Below are 23,727 nucleotides of genomic sequence, written 5' to 3'. Positions count from 1 at the left end.
TCCTGTGCGATCTACGACAAGATAAAAATTATATACAGACAAGGTATACATTTTATCTGATGCGGGGTCCAACTGACCTCTCAATACTCTCACCGACACCGGCGTCGACCCTGATTACCATTTATACAGTTCCATAAACACGTAATCAGGTGATTTGTCTTTAGGTTTATTGGCGACAAACGCCAATAACGGCATTCTCACCATACTGGTAGTGCATAATTTAAGATTTTTTCTAAATTGACTGAATGGTGGAACAGTTGTTTTTACGTTTTCAATTTTCCTTTCTTTCCAGGACATCAGCACGGTGAGTTAAGGAGAACAAATTGGATAGCGCCTACAACTGCTTCTACTGCAACTATAGTTTTGTGATGCTCGACCAAAGGAGTTGTCGATCAATGTGTTCTCTGCTGGCTTACTTCTTAATTTATCCTAAGTATTATCTATCAGAATTATGTTAGCAGGTAATATTGCTATTTTCGAATCATATATTCGATGGTTTCTGCGCTTCTTCATCTTTACACTCTGAGCAAATTGAATTATTTTCCATTTTATACCGCCAATGATTCGATTTGAAACAATGAATGTTTATATTGTTTTGCATAGAGCCTACCCTGTATAGTTGCAATAATAGCTTTTTCTTCCCTAGCAAATATGATTCCTTTACTACAGTTGCAGTAAGAACTTGTATTTCTCAATTTCATACTCACTTTGTGTTTTTTTTATGTTTCCTTTTTTTACATGTACTGCAACGGAATCCTGCTGTGGAAATGACGAATCGGCGAGAAATTTCAACAATCTTCCATGCAATCGTGCAACACGAAAATCATTACGACATTTGTACGACACGATTCTAAAAATGGCGCTGAATTGTGGTTATTATTCAAAAATATTAAACAATGCATTCGTGTACCGTATTTCAAACTAAAAATTATCCAAATTGATTCTATGTCATCACGTGGAATCTTTATGACCATCTCTCTTCTCAAATATTTGTACCTAATCATCACCTTGTTGCACGATGATGGATCCTATCTTTCGCTGCTGGACTTCCGTTATTCTGAAATGACACAATTTGGCAAACCTATAATTTCACATACTATCTAATGTGGACAATCAAACTACATCTTTCTACTGTCCGTGATCTGCCCGTGTGTGGGATTGTTCATCAAACTACCCAACACTTTTTGACGATTCACCGACGGCATCGTCGGCAATCGTCACTAATAATCCTTGTAATGTGGATGCCGTCTAATGATACCTGCTGGGGGAAACGTGAAACCGATCGAAATGCTCCTTTTACCCCAATGTTATATGGACGCATTAACGACGTGTAAAACTAACTACAAAAGGGCGTAAGTATTTTTTATCCTCATCGGCACCTTATGATACTAACAAGTCGTGCCATCTATAATGCATCTAAATTTAGGATAATATGGTCAAATTATGGGTATTGTAGTTACAGTAATAGTTGCTAGGATGATTATAGCCGAAAGGTAATGATGGTTTTGATGATAGCGTACAGACGGAAGCATTTTTCATCTCATTGTATTAACAAATATAGTTTGAAATATCCATTCGTTGAACGCGCACGTAGATCTATGATTAGCTAATTGATGCGTAATGAAGCTACAAAACTTCAAATCCCAAACTCTCAAACTTCTTCCTACTTGTTAAACAGATGGGTGCTAAAAAATATCATTCTTTATTCTGTTTTTTGTTTGTTCGCAACAATTGCTAAGCAATTTATGTTAATCTAATTAATGAAATGAAAATGATAAGCCTTGCAATCTTTTGTATATGATTTTTACTTGTTAATAATTTATCAAACAATTCACCAAAACTAACAGGATTCGAGAGGTATTGAATGTGTCTGATAAATTAACATTAAAAACATCAGTTTAAAAAAACATTTCTCGCAGAAACTGTTATTCAAAACCGAATATTACGAATATTTCCAAACATTGCTCTCTAAGCTACTTGGCCCATTGCGCGTGCTTCATTTTCGCCCAGGATTATCCGTATAAATTACACTAAATTTATAATCCCATCTAATTAATCGTATTATAGATATCCACAATTTAGTCACTTCGACTCCGGTCGATTAAAAATAACTAAAACATGTCTGTGAATTAATCTCCCGTGGCTCACTTGGAATAATTTTTCACTCCCTCGGACGAAGAATATGACAACCAAACAAGAAAACCTATAGCCCAGAGCATCAAATACGCGCCTCGGCGAGGAGAATTATGGTGTGACACGCAAATGGGACTAAAGGAAAGGGACGGCTGTAAATTTTTTGATTTTGTTTTTAAGAAATCATAAAAGAGTTGAAGAATATATCTTTCTTGTGGCGCGAAATGGTCCATCGCCGTCCTACCTACATTGATTCCACGTGCTTACCCCGTTTCAATGTTGATTTGGTGGTAGTGTTATGCAGACGTATCTCGTTGAAACAATCTTGTTTTCGTTCGTTCGTGTTTCCTTCGCTGCAAGTTTTGCGACGAGCTCAAGCGGAGAACAAGACAGCGAAAAGAGACAGAAAGAGACATAGTTAAAAATGTCATTCCGTCTCCTGGTGGCATGGGGTCAAGCCACCTACTAGTCGCCACCTGCCGTTTTCTACCAGCCTAAAATTTGAAATTTATTGCAGAAGAAAGTTGCTATCAGCGTTTCAGCCCAAGGTCTGTGCCTTGCTTACCGTCAGTTTACTCACCATCAGTTTATCTTGTCTCTGCTTCAAATCGCTTTTCTCTTGTTCTTCTTATTCGGCCATCTAGTTTTTTCTCATTTCTCGTTTTTGTATGTTTTCCTCCCTCGGCAGTTTTTTTTTCTCTCGGTCTTTCGGGTCGGTCTGCTCGCTATCTTAACAGTGCGGCGGTAACGGATCTTCAATCATCCTTTACCTTGGTTCTTGATCTCTTTCTTTATTGGAGCGTACGCGTTATTACTAACGAATGGAAAAGGAAAAAAACACTTCATTCATTCAAAAACGATTGTTGGATAAAAAACACGGCAATATTCTGCGTGGTGCGGAAAACGGTACGCACCATAAGTCTTAACCCCACCGCTGCCAGACCACGAACGATGATAGAGAATCTGTTCAGTCATCTTTCTGGTGTCGTATTTTTAAAGAATTATGATTGCAACAAATTGCCGCCATCGAATTGGTCGCTATCTGAGACGCCAAATCAACACGCATCGTGGCCAGAATAGGATAGGAAGCCGCGGCAAAAGCGGTGGCGATGCCTTCTAACATACAATTCCTCCGTCTTGTAAAGTATGCATTCATAGACACACATCAGCCTGGGTTTTTAGTCATGTTTTTGAACATAGGATTGTTTACATGCCATTAAGTCTTACCCATCACTCATATAAATATGGTCAATTTTTTTTATCTACGTATATATGTGGAAATATAGTCTGAAATATTCCAGTAACCGTGCAAATACCTGCGAATGCGTTGCGAAAACTCAGTGATTATGATCATTATTGTCGCGGGATTAAATTGTTCAAGAGACTACACCGTACGCCGTCGACGACGAAAAACCTTTTCGCAGTACGTTAATAATCTGGATCTTCCCTATACCTTGCATGTAGAACGCCAAGGGCGAATTCAGTTTTGCAGTTTGTTCCTTTTTACCGTGTGCCACCAACAAATATCACGACATAAGAGGGCGCTTGTAATCAAACGTGCCCCTTATTTGTTTTTGAATAAGGTCACAAATAAATTGGCCTCAGATTATCAGCAGCAGCAGCCGGGAGAAACTAAGCTACCTACGATGCCAACGATTGTTTAATGTTCACGAATTAACCGACTCGACCATAACATGACCACCTTCTCAGCATATCGATTGTACGCCGCTGGGACGGTTCCACTCTGCATTTAGAAGTTCCATTGGAAATCTTCGTGGGACAGTCTCTCGGCCCTCAGGGCAAACCAGTGATTTGCGTCGAGTGCTTACTGATAGTTGGGAATCCGTGCCACACGCATGCAACCGGAGTTTGCTATATTTTCTTCTGGGAGCTGTACCGGCACGAACAATGCTAAATTAAGGAACCGTTTAGTCCTGGTGGCGGTGTATTGTCATCGTGAGGTTGAATTGCCTGGTTTACATCGAGATAGAAGCGTATCTGCGAAAAGAAAACTGAAAGGCTTAAGCGATGGCAAATGGTTCCCGATCGGAAAAGACACGACTTAGCTTCCCATGATCATCATGGCGTCCTTTGGCACCATAGTTTGTAAACCTGCTGTTCAATGAAGACAAAATCATTTTAAAATTGAGACATTCTGCAAAGCCACGAAGAGATTGTAAACATTTTTCAAGAACGCTTCAAGATCGATCTGCTGCTAGGAGTGGGCTTCACAAACCGCTGATTTCGGATTGGCCGTGGTTTCTTGGGGTTTCGTTTTGTTCCTCGCCAGTTTTCAATTACTTTTTGTGTGGGCCTAGAGAAGTAAAGTAGGTAGTTGGGTTAACAAATATATTTTGATATTGTACACTGTGCTGTATTATTTTTACTTTAGTTCCCGCAGATCAGTATATTGCTTTCGTTCGGTTCTGCTTGAACTTTCGGTGGCCAGTAATATAAACATTTTTATAATTATTTTCAATATAGGATAATAAATATCGGGATACTCGAAAGTAATTGTGCGAAATATACCCATGCGAAAAAGACGTACTCAGAGGAAAAGTAGTCAGTAGTCAGATAAGCCAGTTCAGCAAACAACATGAATAAAAATCTATAGGATGCAGTGCACGTCTACGATGGAATAAATTATTAAATATTATCCGCATTTCCCTCTTTCACATGTGCATCTCTATGATCAAACTTGCGCTACCGACCCGGCGTTTCTGATTGCTCCGATCATAAATTCGACGCATCTTTCGAAACGGATACATTCTGCTGATACGATACGGCTGATACGAAAACCCGAAATACTTCATTTTAACTTATGCAACACATCCTGGAAACTGCACGATGCGCCGACCGACAACACGATACTGGGTGCCCACGGTGGGGAAACGAGCGTATGTGCTTTATAGTATGTGAGTATTTAGTTTATTTGTTTTCATTTTTATGCTATAAAACTATCATCGAACAAGCTGTTTACTGTGCAAACCGAGAAGAATACATGAGAGAGAGCAAGCTACAGAAAACGATCCTTATTACGATTCGCAGATCTATATCAACAGTCTGCAGTCGGTCTGGCATCTTGCGCGGCCAAGCCAATGCGGTGCATCTTTTATGTGAAGTAGCACAGGCTACAGTGGTGCTCTACGATCATTGTTCCATTAACGATTGTCGGTACCGAAACAGAGATGAAAAGATCCTTTACACGGACCAGCAAACATTTTTGCACTAAATTCTGAAATGGCTCACTAAAGGATATATTGATCCAGTGTAACCGTCAGTTTGCGTACCGAGAGCATACATACGCATTGTACAGTACAAAGCCTTGCAAACGTGTCCAAATGTTGAGCTTAATCGACCTGACCTAAACTTATTGTTTCCTTACTATATGTAGACTCTAAAAGGAGTTTGAGATTTTTTTTCGACATCGCATTTGGCCACATCGCGCACCGGATCTTTTAAACGGCGCTGATAATAAATTGCTTGTAGATACAAATTTTGATAAAATGGAAGCATAATTCCGACCTTGCTTGTTTGCATTCCTCATTTTCTCGCTATACTTCCGTTTTGTCTTTTCATGTTGCATTTCTCTCTCTTTCTCTCTTTTTCTTTCTCTTTCTTTCATTCTATCTATATTGTGTATTTCCTTTCTTTATTTCTCTTTTGCTGTCTGCAGTAAACATTCTGTATATTTCTTTTGCCTATAAATATTTCTCACCTCTTGAGTGTAACGGTGTTAAAGTTAATTAAAGTAAACAATTTTCAGTTAAAGTTTGGTTTAACATTTTTTTTACTGAACATGTTTTGACACAACACACAACACCTTTACCAGACCAACCTTTTTCACTGACAGAGCAGTTTCAATTCAGATTTAGCCGGAATAAATGGCTGGATATTGTACATAAACACAACAGGTGAAAATATCTCACGGAAAGACTATTTGTTTCAGTTGGCAGAAGAACTTGCTTCAGAATGTCAGACTTCAAGGCAAAAAGCCCACGAAACTGATATACCAGCTACAAGTCGGGCGGTTTCTGTATGCAAATGGTGTCAAATGGGACATTGCAATAACAATAATACTACAAACATTTGCACTACATGCAAAAAAGTGTATGAAGAAAGTGTGCACATAAAATAAAATAACCTATGTAGAAATTGTGACAATGACAACGACAACGTCAATTGTCGACATTGTCAATAAATCCATGTATCTATTGAAATTGGTATTGTCAAACTTTTTTGTTATTTTTTTTTATTCTTATCGGCCTACAACCGCTGAGCGGTCTTGGCCTACACTAGCGACAATGTGAATCTTTGCTGCTTTCTGTAACGGTGGTGTGTTTTTACGGGTGGAGTTGTTGACCCCGCGCCAACCAACATGTCACGCCGGTATCGGGAATCGAACTCATGGCCGGCTGCGTGACAACCGGTGCAATTCGTACCCATAGCTTGCTGCGTTACATCGACGAGCGTTTACCGACTGCTGTATAATGTAAATGTAAATTTATGAAAATAATGTAAATTTATCAGGTTATAAGGCAATATAAAGTTTAATTTTTTTTTTATGTTCCAACATTTGAGAACTTATAAAAGGATTTTTGATGTTTTGTTGGAAACAAAACACCAAAGCCAAGAAAGTATTGGGATTTCTTGTTCTTCGTTGAAAAAGCTTTGTCACTTGTGTCACTTAGTATGTGTAACGCATTCTTTTGCGCTGGCTTCCCAAATCTCAGTAACATTCTTGCTTTTCTTTCCACTACGAAAGGAGTTGAAGAAACATACGCTTGGAGTGCTCGAATAGCTCTTCGACGAACGCTAATGTAAGCAAACCACAAAAGAAATATTTTCAGAATTCTTCGAGAAATGTCGCGATCATCTTAAGCATCTGCCTCCGTGGAGATTCAATCTTTTCGTAACGCGTATAGCCAATCCGAGAAACCAAACTTAAGGTTTCGGACCGTTTACCACATACACAAGTTATATAAATTGAAAGTATTTTAAACGCTGTCCGGTTGCAGAAAAAATAAATAAATAACCGCAACGCTTTTACCATCACGATCAATTCTGGTTTAAGCCCCTTAGCTATGGATTGAAAGCATCTTCTCAGACTTTTTTTTCTACAATCGGCTGATACGCAAAAGCAAGTTCAAAGATAAAATTCGCGAAATGGATGCGGGTCATCGGCGCGGGGTAAACAATAACATTTCGATCGTTGTTCTGTCTTCAGTAAAGTGCTTAAATAAGCGTCTGAAGTATCACTTGCGGCGGTGTGACTCAACAGGATCAAATATCTTAATGAATCCTATGTTTAAAGGTTCTGCCACACGTCATTGAGGTAGCATAAAGAATACAATCCAAATGAGAAAAATATCTGTTTCTAATAAGAAAAGTATAAAGCTGTTAGTATAATTTTGGAGTGTTTTACTTCTATCTTTTAATTGGTTATAATTTTCATTGCAAAACACTGTTAATAAGTATATATTTAATAAAAGCTCACTAAGCTTAATAGTTGATAGTATTTGAAAGATATAAAAGTAGTTAGGCGTTATCTCTGTCGTCTGATCGAATTCATACATACGTTTCCTTTCAATTGCGACTGTGACTCGATGTGGCTCAAAATTGTGACTCGAATTATATTTTTTTTAATTTGCCATTATCAAAGTTATACAGACATATCCCACACTAAAAAGTCTAAACAAAACATGATTGCTTCTATAAAGTACTACATGGAATCTGGTCAGTGGAAACTGTCAGCTCAATGTTGAATTCCATGTTTAGTCTACCACTTAAAGATTACAAAAGTAGCAAACATAAAAATCAAAAGTACATTTTAGGGATTGAAATAACCATGTTTGAGATAATTGGTCAACTAGCAATACTTGACTTGCACAATGAACAAAAAAAGATGTTCGAGAAAATGCGATGTTGGTGCGTTTTCACTTCAAATAAAGTTTTTATTATTTTGATTGTGTACTGAAAAATTTCACAATTTGCCCTTGTATAACTTGTCCTAAAGACTGATCATGAACGTATAAAATTTGCTCCATTTATTGCACCAAAACTGATGCACCAATGCTGATTCTTTGGTCTTTTAATGCTTATTTGTGGGATATCGTGTTGCTATCATTAGGCTTTGGAGTATACATATCTTCAGGACTTACAATGATGACCATGCAATCTTGTGGATAATAAAAAATCTAAGATTCTCCGCAAACCCAGGAACGCTACCACCAACGTTGCTTTGGCCTCGTTAATCGTTCACCTTACGAACCGCCTGTGATTCACACGAGACTCGACACAGCAGCCTGTGGCGCAAGTCTCCGCTACCGTCGCACGGTGGCGCCGGTGTATCGTGTAAGTTCAATTTCAATTGCAAAGTTTTCCTAACATCCCCTTTTTCTTGTTACCATCCAAACCCGAAATCAGATGATGCGCTTGACAATGAAAAGACCATTCCTTATGTCGCCAGAAGGCTTTGCTAAAAAGAAGGCAACCTTCCGTTGCCTGGGTAGCCGGCCAAGGCAGTGTGCAGCTTCGGTTTAGTCTGGTTATCCAGGCTAACCGTAGATCGATGGTTAAAGATGAATAACGAGTTCTCGTAAACCGTGGCATCGAATGATCGTCAACCAGCTGATGCAGGATGTGAGAGAAAGTCTAAAAGCACAATTGAAATCTTGGTCGGCGCCGTGATTGGTATTTCTTTGTATATATTATATTTCTCCTCTGTTTCATCATATACAGGGATGTCCATTTCGTAGTCACAGTTTCGAAATCACATGACTGGCATTTAACAGTCTTTGAATATATATACCCAAGTGTCATATTTTTAGTTGAATGTCTGCCATATCGGAAATTGAATCACTTAACAACAGAACAACACGTTAAAATTATTAAAACTTATTACAAAAGTGAGGATGCGAAAACGCAAATTTTTTACTTGGAGCAAAAGAAAAAGCTTGGCAAACAAGCAAAATTACCGTATCTGAGGCACTGAAACCTTCAATCGATTGAAAAGAGAGCATTACATCAGAAAAGGTGACTGGAGCGATACCACCAGATGATAACAATTTTTATTTGACTGCAATTGAAGATTGACACCAACTTTTTCATGTGGGACTACGCAAACGATCGTGTTTATGCTGACAAGCCTGCAACTTTGGAGCATTTGAAAAATAACATTCGACATTATGGTCGAGATACTACCCGAAATGTGCAAAAAAGTTATTGAGAATTATCTTATCAGAATCGACTGTTGCCATAGGCCCCGAGGCGGCCATCTGAACGATATTGTACTTTACGCATAATGGCAAACTACAGCCATTATGATAAGAAAAATCACATTAAAAACCTTATTTTTCATGTGTTTTTTTTTTAAAGTTGGTTTCTGAAACTACGAAATGGATGACCTTACATGAGCTATCAGTCTTTGCGTTCGAAGACAGATCATAGGCCGTACATGTGACTTTATCTCACCGAATTTTGAATTTTACTTCGTTGGTAGATATAAAAAAACATCCATCATCATCATTCAAATTCATTTGTTGTTCATATATATACTCATATATTAACTATTCCTAAAACGGCCATTAGTTTTACATAGTGATTATGTATGTATTATGTTTCCCTGATTGAAGTTGTGAATATCATGCAGTCAATGCATTTCTATTTTGACATTTCAAGTTTTAGTCAGGTTAACATGAAGCTGTGACTCTTAATTATCCGTAGGGAACATGTTGGTGTTCCGTCGCCGAACAGATCTTTTCACAAACTCAATTCTATGAAACTCAGTTCATATAATGGAACGCAAAACGATGCAGTAACCACAAAAACACCTGAGCTATGCTGTGTTTTGTTGTAAATTGCTGGTAGCTTGTACGTTGCACTAACAGCTCTCCTTTGCAACAATTTGCTCGATATTAACGATAATTTATATCGCTCACTCTAATGCATCTGCGCCAAAACGCTAGATGGTCTTTAACAGTAAGGTGTTTTTTTATTCGTGTTTGAAGATTTTTTCGCAGAAGTTTAGAATTTGGTTCCGGAAAGCGAATAGATCCAGCTGTCGATATAAATCTATCTTTGATCTCGTGTTTATGTAGCTGTATTTTACTTGTTTAGCAACATGCATTTAGTTTTGAAGGATTTATGATGTTCTCGGTTGGACGACTGCATGAGAAATCTGCAGAAATGAATATGTGCCAAATACGATCTTTCAAAAGATTCTTGATAAAAGTCATATGAAACATATTACATTTTATTCTCTAAGCCGACTGATCAGAGCACTTTGCATTGTGGCCTTCTTAGTACACATATGCTCTTGTTTCCGCATAAAGTGTTGAATCATTTTTTTTAAATTAATGTGCCATTTCAATCACATAAAATACCTTATCTTTGATAATGGCGTAATATTAGGAAGTAAAAAATGTTTCAATTTTCATAAGAATCTTTTGCCTCTCTTATGTGGATGTTTTTGAAATGTGAACAAAACTTGGTTTATTTTCATTTATTTATTTATGGAGAATATTTTAGCAACATTTCTATTTTTGGTAAAAAATTTCTAGTGACGTTTCTTTATTATTTTACAGACGGCACTTCACTGGGCAGCGAAACATGGTAACGAAGACATCATTAAATTGGTAGCAGGAAAATTGAAGGCCGATGTCAATTCTAGAACGGTATGTATTGCAAAAACAAATTTTCCGTACACAAATTCTCAATAATTGTTTCGGTTAATTTTTGTTCTTTGATTACATTCTATGGCTCGTCAATGTCTTATCAGAACGGGGTAAGTAATGTCACTATCATTCTTTAAATGGGTGTCGGAACATAAACAACAAGGAATTTAAATGTTTTTTGAAATATGGTAAATGTAGTAATTGTATTAAAAAGCAAAATTGAAAAAAAACGTAATCATTGTTTTCTTCAAATTCAGCAAACTAAATGTTGATGGTGAAATATTCGACATTCTTTTAAAGTAATGTGGCCACATTCGTCGACAGCAACCAGGAATCTTAGTTTCGTTATACAAATGACACATAGCGCAGATACAAAGAGATTTCCCGTGTGCACTAATTAGTTTTTATAATTTCATTAACACATCTGTAAAAAATACATTTGGTTTAATTAGTCGAACCCTCCATGAAATATCAACTTGAGCCAGCTATAACCTACAGATATCAACGATCTACCGATCACTGATTCAAATGGAATGGGCCTTTTGCTTTTTCTGGTTTGTCTATGTTGAATTCAAAAAGCAATTCAACAGAAGCAATTCGGAGAAGAACTAACACTAACCCAGAAAACTGCTACCTGGTTATAGTCGAAAGGTTGTATAGTTGTCGTTGAGTAGGTTAGGCGTAGGCAAATTGTAACCATTGTATATGAAGACAGATCCGCTCAGTATGACAAACTAGTTTGGTTACCAAAAAATCCTAAATTGATCGAGAAAAAATCAAAAGACCATTGGTTTTGGGTAGACGGATTGGCGTTTCTAATTTTTGGGTTACGGGTTATTTGGGTTCAAGTTATTATTATCTTTTGTAATGTGTTTTGCCGATTGTTTGAAAAACACAATGAAAGTACGTTTTAATATTTCATGATTTGTTTATTTGATGTTTAATTTTTCAACAATATTGTACACGAATAACGGAGTTTACACAATACAATTTCAACTAACATTGATTGTACTTGTCATCACTTAATCTACTACTCTTTAACCATAGTTGAATACCATACTATCCGTGTTTTTCCCGCAGGTTATGTAAATGCTTTCTTGATATACGTGTATAGTTTACGGACCATTTGAAATTTACGTTTGCCGTCTGAGGGACACCTTACGCAAAGTTGTTTCATTGTAATAATGGAACATCCAATCCATAAGTCATCGTGCGAGTATCAAGTCAACATTGTCGTTGTAACACATATTATCTTAATTGTTTATGTGCGACTAATTTGAATGGCTGTGAGAAATTATGCACGCACATTAATTCTTGTTTGATGCCAGCCATGTGCAAATGCAATCTGTTTTAAGGGCACTGTTGCACAAATATTTTACAGGAGAAATGTGTTGTTTGATGTTATGAATGCTACCAAATGTTGCATTACCTCTTAGGACATGAATGTATCTCAGTACATCTTTACCCGTTTGTACTAGCATTTCTAGCAGCGTCACAATGTCACTTTGCCGTTGTGGACTTTGTTTTTTTATTTACCATTTCGTTTAATATTTCGCGCGGCTTAATTGCACGGATTTGTGAAGGGACGGGTCAATATAGTATGCATTGCCTAACAGGAGGCATAACTTTGACGTTTTCCGGATATGAAGCGTCTTTAAGGTATTAATTAAAATAATGAGATGTACGAAAACAAAACCCTTCTAACTTATTTGTAGAGCAGCTATACAAATTCAAACCAATCTGCATCTATTGAAATGATAACTTATGCACATTTTTGCGTCAGGGCAATAGGAAGGCACTTTGGCAATTTGTTATAAATTATTACGTAAAATGTGGAACAACTTGTACTTCTCTTGTCAACCCTTTTAATTAGTAATTTAACCAACTATCAAGTCTATGTCGGTTAAGTTCGAACGTCGTTTGAGATACATTTTTCTTCATTCCAGTTGCGTGTTTTAATTCTTCCTTTTTCTCAAACCTTTTCACGCCGTATCGGAAGCGTTATGCATCTATTTATTATTATTCAGGAATGGTGTACTTAAACACATTAAATGATAATGGTATAAGGATACTAAAACGAGAAACATTTGATCACGACCTACTTTGATTGAAATTGTTGATATTCAGTTCAATCATCCGATATGTTTCTTATGAACTTTGACTATTTGTAGACACACCAACTGAAATAGCGCTGAGAAAATGGCACATGTAACGTTTCATTTTCTTTCAATAAAAGGCCCCAAACCACCGGAGCTTGACACTATTCCGAACAGACTCATGTATGTTTCAGGTTAGATGAATTTGTTTGCACTGTCAACAGTGTTTCGTCAGATCTAATGTCTGCAGATAGTCAAGATTATGTACAGTGGCGGGCCCTAAAGTTTAGGATCGGAAGTTTCAGAAATAGCACTATTTGTGGTTGAATAAAAGTGACAAAAAGTTGATTCAAGAGCTGGGCGTAAACCTCATGGAGTGTGACGAGTGTAAGTAAGCACGTCTGTGATGAATGTCACCTTTGCAGAGGACAAACTCCTGCCCGCCTTGTTATGTGGAAAAAGACAAATATTTCAAACCCAGTTCAATTGATGTAGGACTTAATTTATTTATGTTTGAAGACCATGACTACGAGCAACTAACTGAACAGCACTGATTCGTTCCTGTCGTGACCATCTACATATGTTCCGAAAGTATTTTATTCGTCTAGCTCAAATAACAAGCAAAACAATACATGCTCCAAAATATAACAGGAAAACATATGTAAATTCTGCCGTGCTCATACTTATTAATTAATACCAATTAAGAGTTTTCAAAACACTGGGAATGACTTAATTTTTTTACGTTAACAAAATAGCATTCAATATGACCAGGATATTTCTCGAAACAACTTCTCCTCAATTATTTTCAGAAATTAGTAAAACACGAGAGGATTAGATACAATATATTTACAATATCTGTATTTCTACGGTGGTTATTTTAAAAGTATTTCTTGCGGTGGTTCGTATAAACAGATTTAACATGAATCCACTATCACTTGCCATCTGTTTATCCAGAAATAACGAACAAGTACCATTCTAAGTAACATATGCTTCGAATACATTACTTCACAACAGTCACCATCTGAAAAATCGATTCTAAAAACATCTTTTCTCCATGGGTTGTTTGGCTATTTACATTCTTCAATAGGCCAAAAACATCGGAACAGGCATGATATCGAACCAAGCATCCGACATCGGTTACAGTGTGAGAACCCTTTGAGAGCCCTTTTGCGAAGATTGTGTTCCAGTTTAAAATTTTTAATTTCGCGTTTATTCTCGAACCAGCCGGCACCAAACAGTCCGAATCGGGAGAAAATATTGAATGCGAAAAATAGGGCGCAAGAGTGACTGTCAGTCGGTTACAACACCTATCGCATACGAAGGGAAGTGATCGGAGAACCGGAAATAATGCATTAGTTACGCTTATCGTGGAATACGTGACAACATTATAAACATTTGATGCATGTGTTGATATGTAAGGAATCAGCGGCGGCCAAACGGCACTGTATTGAAGTTTGCAATCTTTGTACGTTTTCTTGTCGCTTTGCCTTCATTTCTACAACTTCCTCTGTATTTTTGCTACGACATTCATACAATTCTTCGGCATTCAAATTATTTGATTTATTTGTTCCTTTTTCTTCAAATTGATGTATTTCAGCATGTTGTTTATTGGTAAATAACGCCATGCCGAAGCTCGCTTTTATTATCCAACAGAAAATTAATGTAATTTTTTATAAACGCCTATTTTGGCTACCAGATTTTTCCACTACCATCCTGCCTGCAAATTGTTTGTCATTCCGACCAAATCATAATTGCCTTTCTCGCTCTGTGATTCTTATAGCAATACTCTATCGGTTGATTATGACCGTAGGGGATGTGAATTTTACGGAACCGGAACATAGTTTGGTCATGTGTCAGTCAAATTTTAAAGGCTGCGGTCCTGCTATCATTGTTCTGCTCACCCTGAACCCTTACACTGTATACGTGACCTAGGAGCAACTTTCACTCTGCAACAATCTTTAACCCAATCACTTTATCCTTTCTCTTACTAGCATTTGTAGAAATCACACATAGGTTCGACTATTCTCTTTTGCTACGGCGTAACCAATCAATTATAAAATAATTTCAATTAGATGAACGGTGTCCTAATGAAAATATACCTTTTTACTTTCAGGGATACACTGCTCTGCATATTGCAACTCAATTCGGAAGAAATGATATTTTTGAACTGCTTTGCAACGTATACAGTAAGTATTTTTATTCTAGTTCACATTTGAGATGTCATTAATAAACGTACACTGCACTGTCCGTACGTAGAAATGGAGGTAACATTGATCAATTCGCCAAAAAGGAAACAGTCTACCGATTTTATTATTTTTTTATTATAATTGACGGTTGCTTTTTTGATAGCATTTTGTCGTATCAAATGTTTAGGAATTTTGTGGATTGAACGGCACTTTTCAAAGCCACATGTTTAAACTTGATGAAAGTCCGTGAAACAAGTTTTAAAACGTAAGCACCACTAAGCATTCGTTAATTGAAGAAAAATCTAATGTGATTTAGAAATCGTTCGTTTGCCATTTAAACTTGAATACTGCAGTGTTTCGACTAGGAAGTTGACAATGCTATGCTGGCGTAATGAAACCGCGGCCACCACCAAAACACGAGGCGGCACATTGAAGGAGTTTTTGAAGCGGTGTTTGCTCTAGTTGTCAAATTATGTATTTTATACTGTCATCGCCCTGTGAAAGGATAGGTTGCGAGCCCAACTTCTTACCTTGTCGTTGTCGCCCGCTTTAATCAGTCACCAGAAGACGGTGATAAGGAAAATAAATTGATCGATAACTTTTGATTGACAGATGATAATCGCACGCGCGGTCCGTCACAGGGCCAAGCGTCATTCGCTTCCCCGAGCCGGCTGGTAAAGGCGGCTATCCTCATCCATTGACATCGTCCGTTTGAAGGTGCTATCGATTTGGTTGTTTCTTTTTAAATCCTTTCATTCAATTCCGTTTCATTTCAATGTGTTTGTTTCAACGGAGCGTTCGAGTGAACCTATTTCTATACGCAAAGACACGACTGTCGGGCCGGCCAAATTATCATTCATACGGTTGGCGGTCATCAAACAGCCGAATGGTGGTGGATCCGCGACGACTCATCTGTCCACAACAAGCGTTTTCGTACGAGCGTTGTTTAACGTTTTTGACAGATCGTACTGCCGTTGCCGTGGGCGCTAATGAGGCTAAGCTTTAATTGATCATCAATTGACATTATCAGAAAGTGAGAACGTGGGAAGGGTTGCGCACGAGAAATTATCTACCATCTCTCGTTCGGAACTCGTTCTCATAAGGTGCTCCAACATAACTGAGCCTCTTTCGGGTGAATGGTTAATTATTTTTAGTTTAGGAGATAAATTAATTAGGACCAATCGATTGAAGTGTCATCCATTTCGCGGCATATCAACCGCTGTTTGTCCGATTTTGGTCACGCGGCGCCCAAACGTAGGGTGGACACCGCAAATGGTTGTGGAAATGATGACAGGTACGACGTATGCTACTTTGTCTCATACAGCCACGGGCAAAGACCTTGAACCGCTGACTGCACAATACGAAACCTTTTGGTCGTTTCACGAAAATGTAATCACAACATGTCATTTGACCTAATCTTTCCAGAGGCCGATCGAGATTTGCTCGACTGGAGCGGTAAGAAACCGTTGGAGTACCAGAAGCAGATGACGAGTGTCTCCGCTTCGACCTACAGCAGTGAGTATGAACCCAAACTGACTAAGCATGAGAAATTCTTCACCCTGCCCTCGAAGACACTGTCCCCGCTGACCAGAGGAGGGACTTTTATGCGCCGAAAGCGCCGCCAAAGACCATCGACGACGGACCAAGCAACCCTGCAGACTTTTGTAGAAAGTTTCACCTCTCCCACCGACCGCGATAATGGGGATAGTAACAATAACAGCAAGAATAGTCTGGCTAAAGCTAAAACTAAAAACACTACCACTTTAACCGCTCCAACCAATACCAATGCTTCCCCGTCCCGTGACAGCTCACAGGGTGATTCGGGTCGTGGACTCCGTTCCAACCAGAGTTTTTTCCGCAAAAAACGCAATCCCACTAACGTTGTCTAGATATTGGCCATTGTAAACCAGTTTTCATTTATTACTCAAATATCTTACGCCCTGCTACTATTACTATCGCTTATCAGCTGAGCTCTGCTCAGAATGTCCTTTAGGAGAGTTACGTTACGATTTACGCCAAGTATTGTTACCAAGTACGCCTAGGATTTGGTTGGATCAATCGACAAATAAAGATTTGAATGCATGCATTATAAATTTTTTTAGTACATAGCGATTATTATAGTCTCATTATTTTTGTTAACATTTATGCCTAACCATTCATACCGTTTTTGTTCGGCTTTTTGTGCTTTAACGTTCGCCTGGTCTCATTTGCCATGTTCGCGCTTTGCGAATGATATGTCAACTATGCATTACCCTTCTGCTTTCTGCTCTCTTCATCGACACTCACGAAAAGATCAGCTGTTTCTGTTCTTTTGTATCTTGCCCAAGCATGTATCCTTCCTGAGCATTCTCGAACATTTGCTTGCACGCATAGCTCGCATAACCAAGGACGGCAGGCGGCAGGGCTTATGATGTTTTAATTAAACGCGTTACCGTGCTGCGTAACGAAAAGCGGCACAATATGAGTCAGCGTGTAACTATCCAATCTAGATACTGAATGCACTTTTACAACGTATTCTAGCGTTTCCATAAGGCTTAGTAAGACCGTAAGTAGCCCATCGCTTACTGTTTCTGTTTTCCTCTGCCAACATCGTCGGAGGGGAGAGAAGACATAACCCCGAGGAACTTAACACGCGTAAGGCGAAAATATTGAAAACATACGCACGCACCAACCAGCTGCTCGTTATCGCGTGAACTTGGCGCCCGACCAGCCCGATTATAACGTTCCCATAATTTATAATTTTGTTGCTCTATGTTTTAAAATTTTACGTTCAATTAAAGGGCGACCATTGGCTCAATTTGTTAACTCTATAAGATCCTGCATACTGACGGTGGCTACCGTCAGTCGTGTGCAATTGCTTTCAGCTACTGCAATTTTCAAATTGAAAAAACGTGCCCTTTTATATTTTTTTTACCTCGAAGAACGGACTAAAGACTTGAACTTGACTTGAAGAACGGAATTGCGTAAATCTTGTATGTTGACACTCATGCTGCCTATTCTATATCTCTCTTTTATTTTGTTACTACGTAGCTTCACTAGCTTTAACCGTGTTTTGGGTTTTCGTGCAGTTTTGGCTACTTTTTTACAATTTACGTAACGTTGTTTTTTTATCGCTACTATTTACTACTTAATCGTACCCATTTTTTGCTATTTGTAAGGTATTCCAGATAATTCTAGCTCCTGGTGTGGATTCAACATGTTCCCTGTTTGGCTAAAGTTTTTTCCGTCTCTCTCTCTTTTTCTCTTATTCGCATTCTAATCACACTCCCAACCAACCACATTGCGCCCTGCGGATCTCTTATCAACTTCCTTCCGATATGATGCTCCACAACACTACATCTCCCAAACGGAGGAGTGTCGACCGATCATTATTACTTGTATCTTGTATGCTTTGTTTGCTTATGCGGATGTACGCAATGGGTCGCGTTTAACCGCTATGAAAACCCATCATCTTCGACGGCGGCGGCGTAATCCGCGACGTCTTGCCGGTGTAACGCTACCGGAAAACAATACTCTTCATCCTGCCTGCTGCTGGCGTTCTTCGCTGGAATCGAGCGTGTTGTGTGCGGATCATGCGTACACTCGACTGACGGCGGTTCACTCCTTCCTCGTAACACGTGTCCCACCGTTGGTCGTTTGCATTAACGAAGAAATCCAAGCCATGCGATTACAGGCAGTTAACAGCGGGTTTTCCACATGGCACGCCCTATCGTCATCCAGGAGGCAAGTTATGTTGATCCTGTTGTTTGTGCGCTGCAGCTCTTGTTACTGTTTGACTGATGTTTGTTACGTCGCTATTTCTTTCTCCTTGCTATCTTTTTCACCTCTTTTCAATTTGTTGTATTGTGTGAGAACCAGTGACAAGTTTGTGTACGTGCAAACGAAAGAATTCGTGTCAATAGGATACCTATTGTTGTGTTAATTTGCGGCCTAATCAACAATTGTGTTTTTGTGTACTAGATAGTTTCACTCTGTTTTATGTGCTTTGTTTTTGTTTAACATGATGCATTGCCACAACACAACAATAAAACGTTTACGCACTGTGCAGAACTGATTTCCTAGCACCACCGTATCGTTCTCGCACAAGCTTGCTCCCGGTATTATGCTGGCAAAAATTAAACGTAAAAAAGGTTAAATTACAAAATATCTGTCAAACTAGTTCAGTGCATTCGTTGCGCAGAACGGATCATGGTAAAGAGCAGCTTGCGACTTTCACCGTAATGATAGACAGTTGATATTAGCTTCCGGAGACATCTCATAGGATACTCGCAACGCACTGTGGAGTGCAACATGCATTCGCAGCCGCTTCATTTTACAGACGGCAACCATACGGCCGTCGATCACCGGTGTGTTTGCGGTCCGGTCTGTTGACGACCAACGGTCGCAACAACAAAGCAAAAAAACAGCAACTTTTATCAGCCGGCCCGGCTCGGGCGTGCGCGCGCGTCGCGTGTTTAATTTATGAATATCCATTATCAATTTTCCTTGCCATAACGATCACGCAACGACCCGCGTTCCATCACGCATCACAGCATATGTGACACATTCATGGTCGGGCGCGCCACTGACCACCTGATATACGGCTCGCAGCAATGCGCACCAATAAGCTTCCGAGTGGCAGCAGCCGCGTAATGTAAGATGCAGGACCTTTTCTCCGTACCGCATGGTAATTTCTGTTTGTTGAAGATGTGCAAATGGGATGGATATGAATGGAGTTGAGGTCTGCTCGATGGCAGCTTGCAGTAGCCAGTGGCCAGCCGCTCTCGTTTTCGCTCTCCCTTCCGGTCTTCTTTTTTCTTCTCCTGCCTCGTCCTCTCTGTGTCTCCAAAGCTTACTTTCCGTTAACGAACGTTATCACCCGAACCAATTCTTGACCCCGTTGAAGAGAAAATTAATTATAATTTGCATTTGCACACAAACATGCAAAAAAAAACAGAAACGAATATGTAAATTTCCGGCGCGAAGCACAAGGACCACCACCACGTGTAGGGCCCATGTCGTTCGCGCACACACGGCGTCTTTTCGCGTACGTACCTCCGTGAGTTCAATTATGTGTGTGATGCGCAAGAATTGTTGCTCTTTTTAAACGAGGCATGCTATTAATCCTTTTCCGGTTCGTTTAAAGCGCTTTTCTTACCGCGCACTGCAGAACAGAAAAGTTCATGTTGACGAGCAGCAAAATACCCACCACTCATCAAGAAGTGCGTGGTACAAGTGTGTACAAGGGAAACGTATGGATTACTTCCGAGTTGTGTTTTCGTAGCCCGCAACAACAAGCCCGTGGTCAGACAAAAACAAACAGAAAAGCGCAACCACACACCACAGAGGCAGAGAGGCACCGAAATACAATGTTAAGTGCAGTTGAAATATTTGAACCCCAAGACCGAGCAATTTACGAAATGCGAAATAACTGATCGATCGAGCCGAAGAAGTGTGGGCATCTCTATAGCGCGCGCACTGTCTTGACAGTAGTAGCTAGGAACGGTTCTGGCCGGATAGTTTGTGGTGCTGAGGAACGGAGGAATGGCGAAGAAGCACATACCACCGCCGGCATACGTGCCCATCGATATCGCGCTTATGACCCACGGCCGACCGATGTAAACTCACGCCATACACATTGTTCGGTAGTTCGGTTTCCACCGGCCCGACAGCTATCGTGTAATGATGTCAAAGTGCACTCAGACCGTCCTTGGTCCTGGCGCGCACACAAGACGTAGCACACACATTCTGCCGTTGAGCATTCCTCTGCTCTCGCGATTGCCTCTCTGACGGAAGAAATGTCCAACGCCAATAAATACACATGTTACGCGGCAGAAAGGTGTCACTCGCGTGGTACCTTCCAGGTGAAAACAGCTCATAGCTCTGTACCGGCTAATGGGATTCATAAACCCCGCCCGTGTGCCACCGTAGCGATTGATGTCGAACATTGTACGTGGCTTCATCGGTTTCAATCAATCGCATCTTTCGGCAAATTGTAGCACAATCTAAGCATACTTTGACTCTACGTGTCTCGCTACTTAGAATGGTTCAGAAAATATGCTACACAAGCGCCTTAACACGTCCCTAAACCGGTGGATGGATCAATTTAGTGTGTGTGCCAAAAGCGAATTGCAGAATATTCCGTTTGTTTGCCCGCGCTCCGAATGCCACGGCCAGGCGCGCCGGTTGGATGAGCCATCTTGGATGTTGGACAAATTGTAACATTTGCTAACGAAACAAAAAAAACCTCGGTCGGAGGAAACAAAATGTTAAAATACACCTACCAGAAACACAATAGTGAGGGTACACGTGTCTTACACAATTAATTGTTGCATTGGAAATTACGATGAATTGACACCGATACGAAAAAATCTTTTCCACAGTAGTGAGGGCCGAAGGTCCCCCCCGCCATTAGTGCGTATCCACAAAGGGGAAGGCGGAGATACCTTAGGCTGAACAGGGGGGTTGGGGTATTAGTAGTCAGTAGATTAACGCTTGGATAAACCGCGCTCGATCGCGCTCTATAAAGGCGGGCCTCTCGCGGTGCACTTCGATTGTCTTGGATCGTAAGCCACGGTCGTCTTTCTGGTGTGGGGAGGGGATCTCAATCCGCATGTACGAGATTTCTCTCGACGCGGCCCAATGTAGGCAGGCCTGTTTTGTTATTATTATTATTGTTATTAGCATCGCGTTCCGCTTATTTACTTAGCCGGCGGCGGCGAGCGTGTTCGTGTATGGTGGGGATTGTGTGGGGTAATGGCGGAAAAAATACCATTATTCGTCGTCGTACCCGCGCAAACGTAAGAAAAAGGTTGTCGTCTGCCATTGGGTCGTCAGTTGGAACCCGTTAATTTGCACGCGCTTACGATACTCACACACATATTTGCATATCATCATCATCGTGTGGGGAAGGTGTGAAACACTACTCGTGGAAGATGCGGTGGTGCGTTGGATGGACTTGTCGCCACGCATAGAAAGAAGCTGTGGCAGGCATGTGAATCCGGAACAGGTCACACTGCTGCTGATGCTGATGTGGAACACAATAACACCAATTGCTGCTATGGGTGGTGCCATTTCATACGTCTTGTAGTCTCTTGTACCAAAACCTGTAACTAGATTTAATCTGCTACAAAAAAGATTAGACGATGAAAGGTTTTTATTTTATTCAACGGAAGCCGCGTTCGTTTCGTTTCGATACCTCTAAAAATTGGGTTGTATAAAAATACATTTCACTCTTGCTTCAACTGCTAGTAGTTTGGTAGCTTTTAAGTTGATGGCAGTTAACTGCGCCAACGTCATCTTTTGGTTTACAGTGTGCTACGGTAGGATGTAATCTGATTACAAGTGTTTCAATTATTGTACGCAACTACTTTGTTTTATAAAGCCTTTTATTTAACACTTTAAGGTAGACAGCTCTCGTAATACTAATGCTGTTGCTTAGAGATATTAGCCTCTAACACGTAACTTTCGGGCGTCCCCCTGTGTGGTGTGTTCCCATGGAAGCATGTAATCTCTGTTTTGCATGCAGTAGCAACTACGTCCTTGTTTCATTTATCCTTAAAAAGTTACACTAGTAATGAAAAGTACACAACGTCTAACTCTGTTTGTTACCTAACGCAGAAATCAAGGCCCGGAAAAAGCACTCAGGTAAGGCGGAGCAGGATAATGGTTTGCGAAGCCTTGCGATTAATGCTGGAACCACGCGCGATCTCTGCATTTCGTTCACACAGAAAAAGACTCGGGATTCCTGAGGATTGGTTCTCTGAACGTACGAGTGAAGAAAACTACCGAAGCCTTCAGCAACTTTTTGGGAGTTGGCACCAACCAGACCCGGATGCCAGCAGCGACAGTGGTTAGGTCTAGTGCCCCGCCACACGGCGGTATCTTCATCGACAAGATACACAAGAATTGGGGCTCGGCAGACAATATTCAGGCAAGCATCGCCATTCTACGGTGGACTTTTTTCAATTATCCCATTAACACGGCGCACACGTGAAATTAACCTCGGTCGAACAGGAAGATATCTCGAGCATGCCGCCACCGAAGCTCGGCTCTACTAAGAAGCGACGTCAGAAGCGCGACATCGAGTACGACTCTGGCGGCGATCATTTCAGTCACAGCGTGCCCACAACACCATCTCAGGTGCGTGCGCCAGTTAGTACACTGTCGGAAAATCCCGATGGAGAGTCCATGGGTGACTCCGATTCGGATACCGCCTGTGGATTTGATTCAAACTGGCGACCAACTTATATTTAGAGGGTTGCTTCGTCTTTCATATACACACTTTTTTTACACTTTACATTCATGGAATAACCTTGTTGCGAAATATGGGGGGCGTACTGATTAACTCAATAAAACGATCTGTTTGTATATGCAAATACAAAGCCAGTGATGAGTAGTTCTTTTCGACGTAATCCGAACGGAGTCATTTATTTTCCATCTTCAAAAGTCCTTTTTTCAGGTTTACGCGAAAACATGTGAAATGGAATTTCGCATTGTTCGCCAAACGAAATTTTAAAATAAACAAATGGTTCTCCTCCGAATGAAGGGCATATTTATTATTGTGCTTACTTCTCAACATATTAATTAACTGTGAGTGTTACAAATTATAAAAATCAACTCCGACTCTCAACAAATCGGACAGCAGAGAACAGCAGC

At 40.0% G+C, this 23,727-nt stretch overlaps 1 protein-coding gene across 1 annotated transcript in view; it reads left to right on the top strand.

Moving 5' to 3' along the window:
- The window catches only part of LOC128268925 (ankyrin repeat domain-containing protein SOWAHB), a 60,923-nt gene extending 37,476 nt beyond the window's left edge, over positions 1 to 23,447 (top strand). The window contains exons 5-13 of the mRNA XM_053006229.1: positions 293 to 304; positions 3,558 to 3,560; positions 10,719 to 10,808; positions 10,913 to 10,918; positions 15,018 to 15,090; positions 16,516 to 16,605; positions 22,690 to 22,716; positions 22,800 to 23,002; positions 23,086 to 23,447. Of these exons, the coding sequence (XP_052862189.1) occupies positions 293 to 304; positions 3,558 to 3,560; positions 10,719 to 10,808; positions 10,913 to 10,918; positions 15,018 to 15,090; positions 16,516 to 16,605; positions 22,690 to 22,716; positions 22,800 to 23,002; positions 23,086 to 23,325 (744 nt within the window). The 3' untranslated portion in view covers positions 23,326 to 23,447. The remainder of the gene's footprint in view (positions 1 to 292; positions 305 to 3,557; positions 3,561 to 10,718; positions 10,809 to 10,912; positions 10,919 to 15,017; positions 15,091 to 16,515; positions 16,606 to 22,689; positions 22,717 to 22,799; positions 23,003 to 23,085) is intronic.
- Positions 23,448 to 23,727: the final 280 nt, after the last annotated feature.

Source organism: Anopheles cruzii, chromosome 2 (genome assembly GCF_943734635.1).
Source record: "Anopheles cruzii chromosome 2, idAnoCruzAS_RS32_06, whole genome shotgun sequence".
NCBI classification, from domain to species: domain Eukaryota; kingdom Metazoa; phylum Arthropoda; class Insecta; order Diptera; family Culicidae; genus Anopheles; species Anopheles cruzii.
Note: the sequence above shows the minus strand (reverse complement) of the source record. Positions and strands in the feature narration are given on the sequence as shown.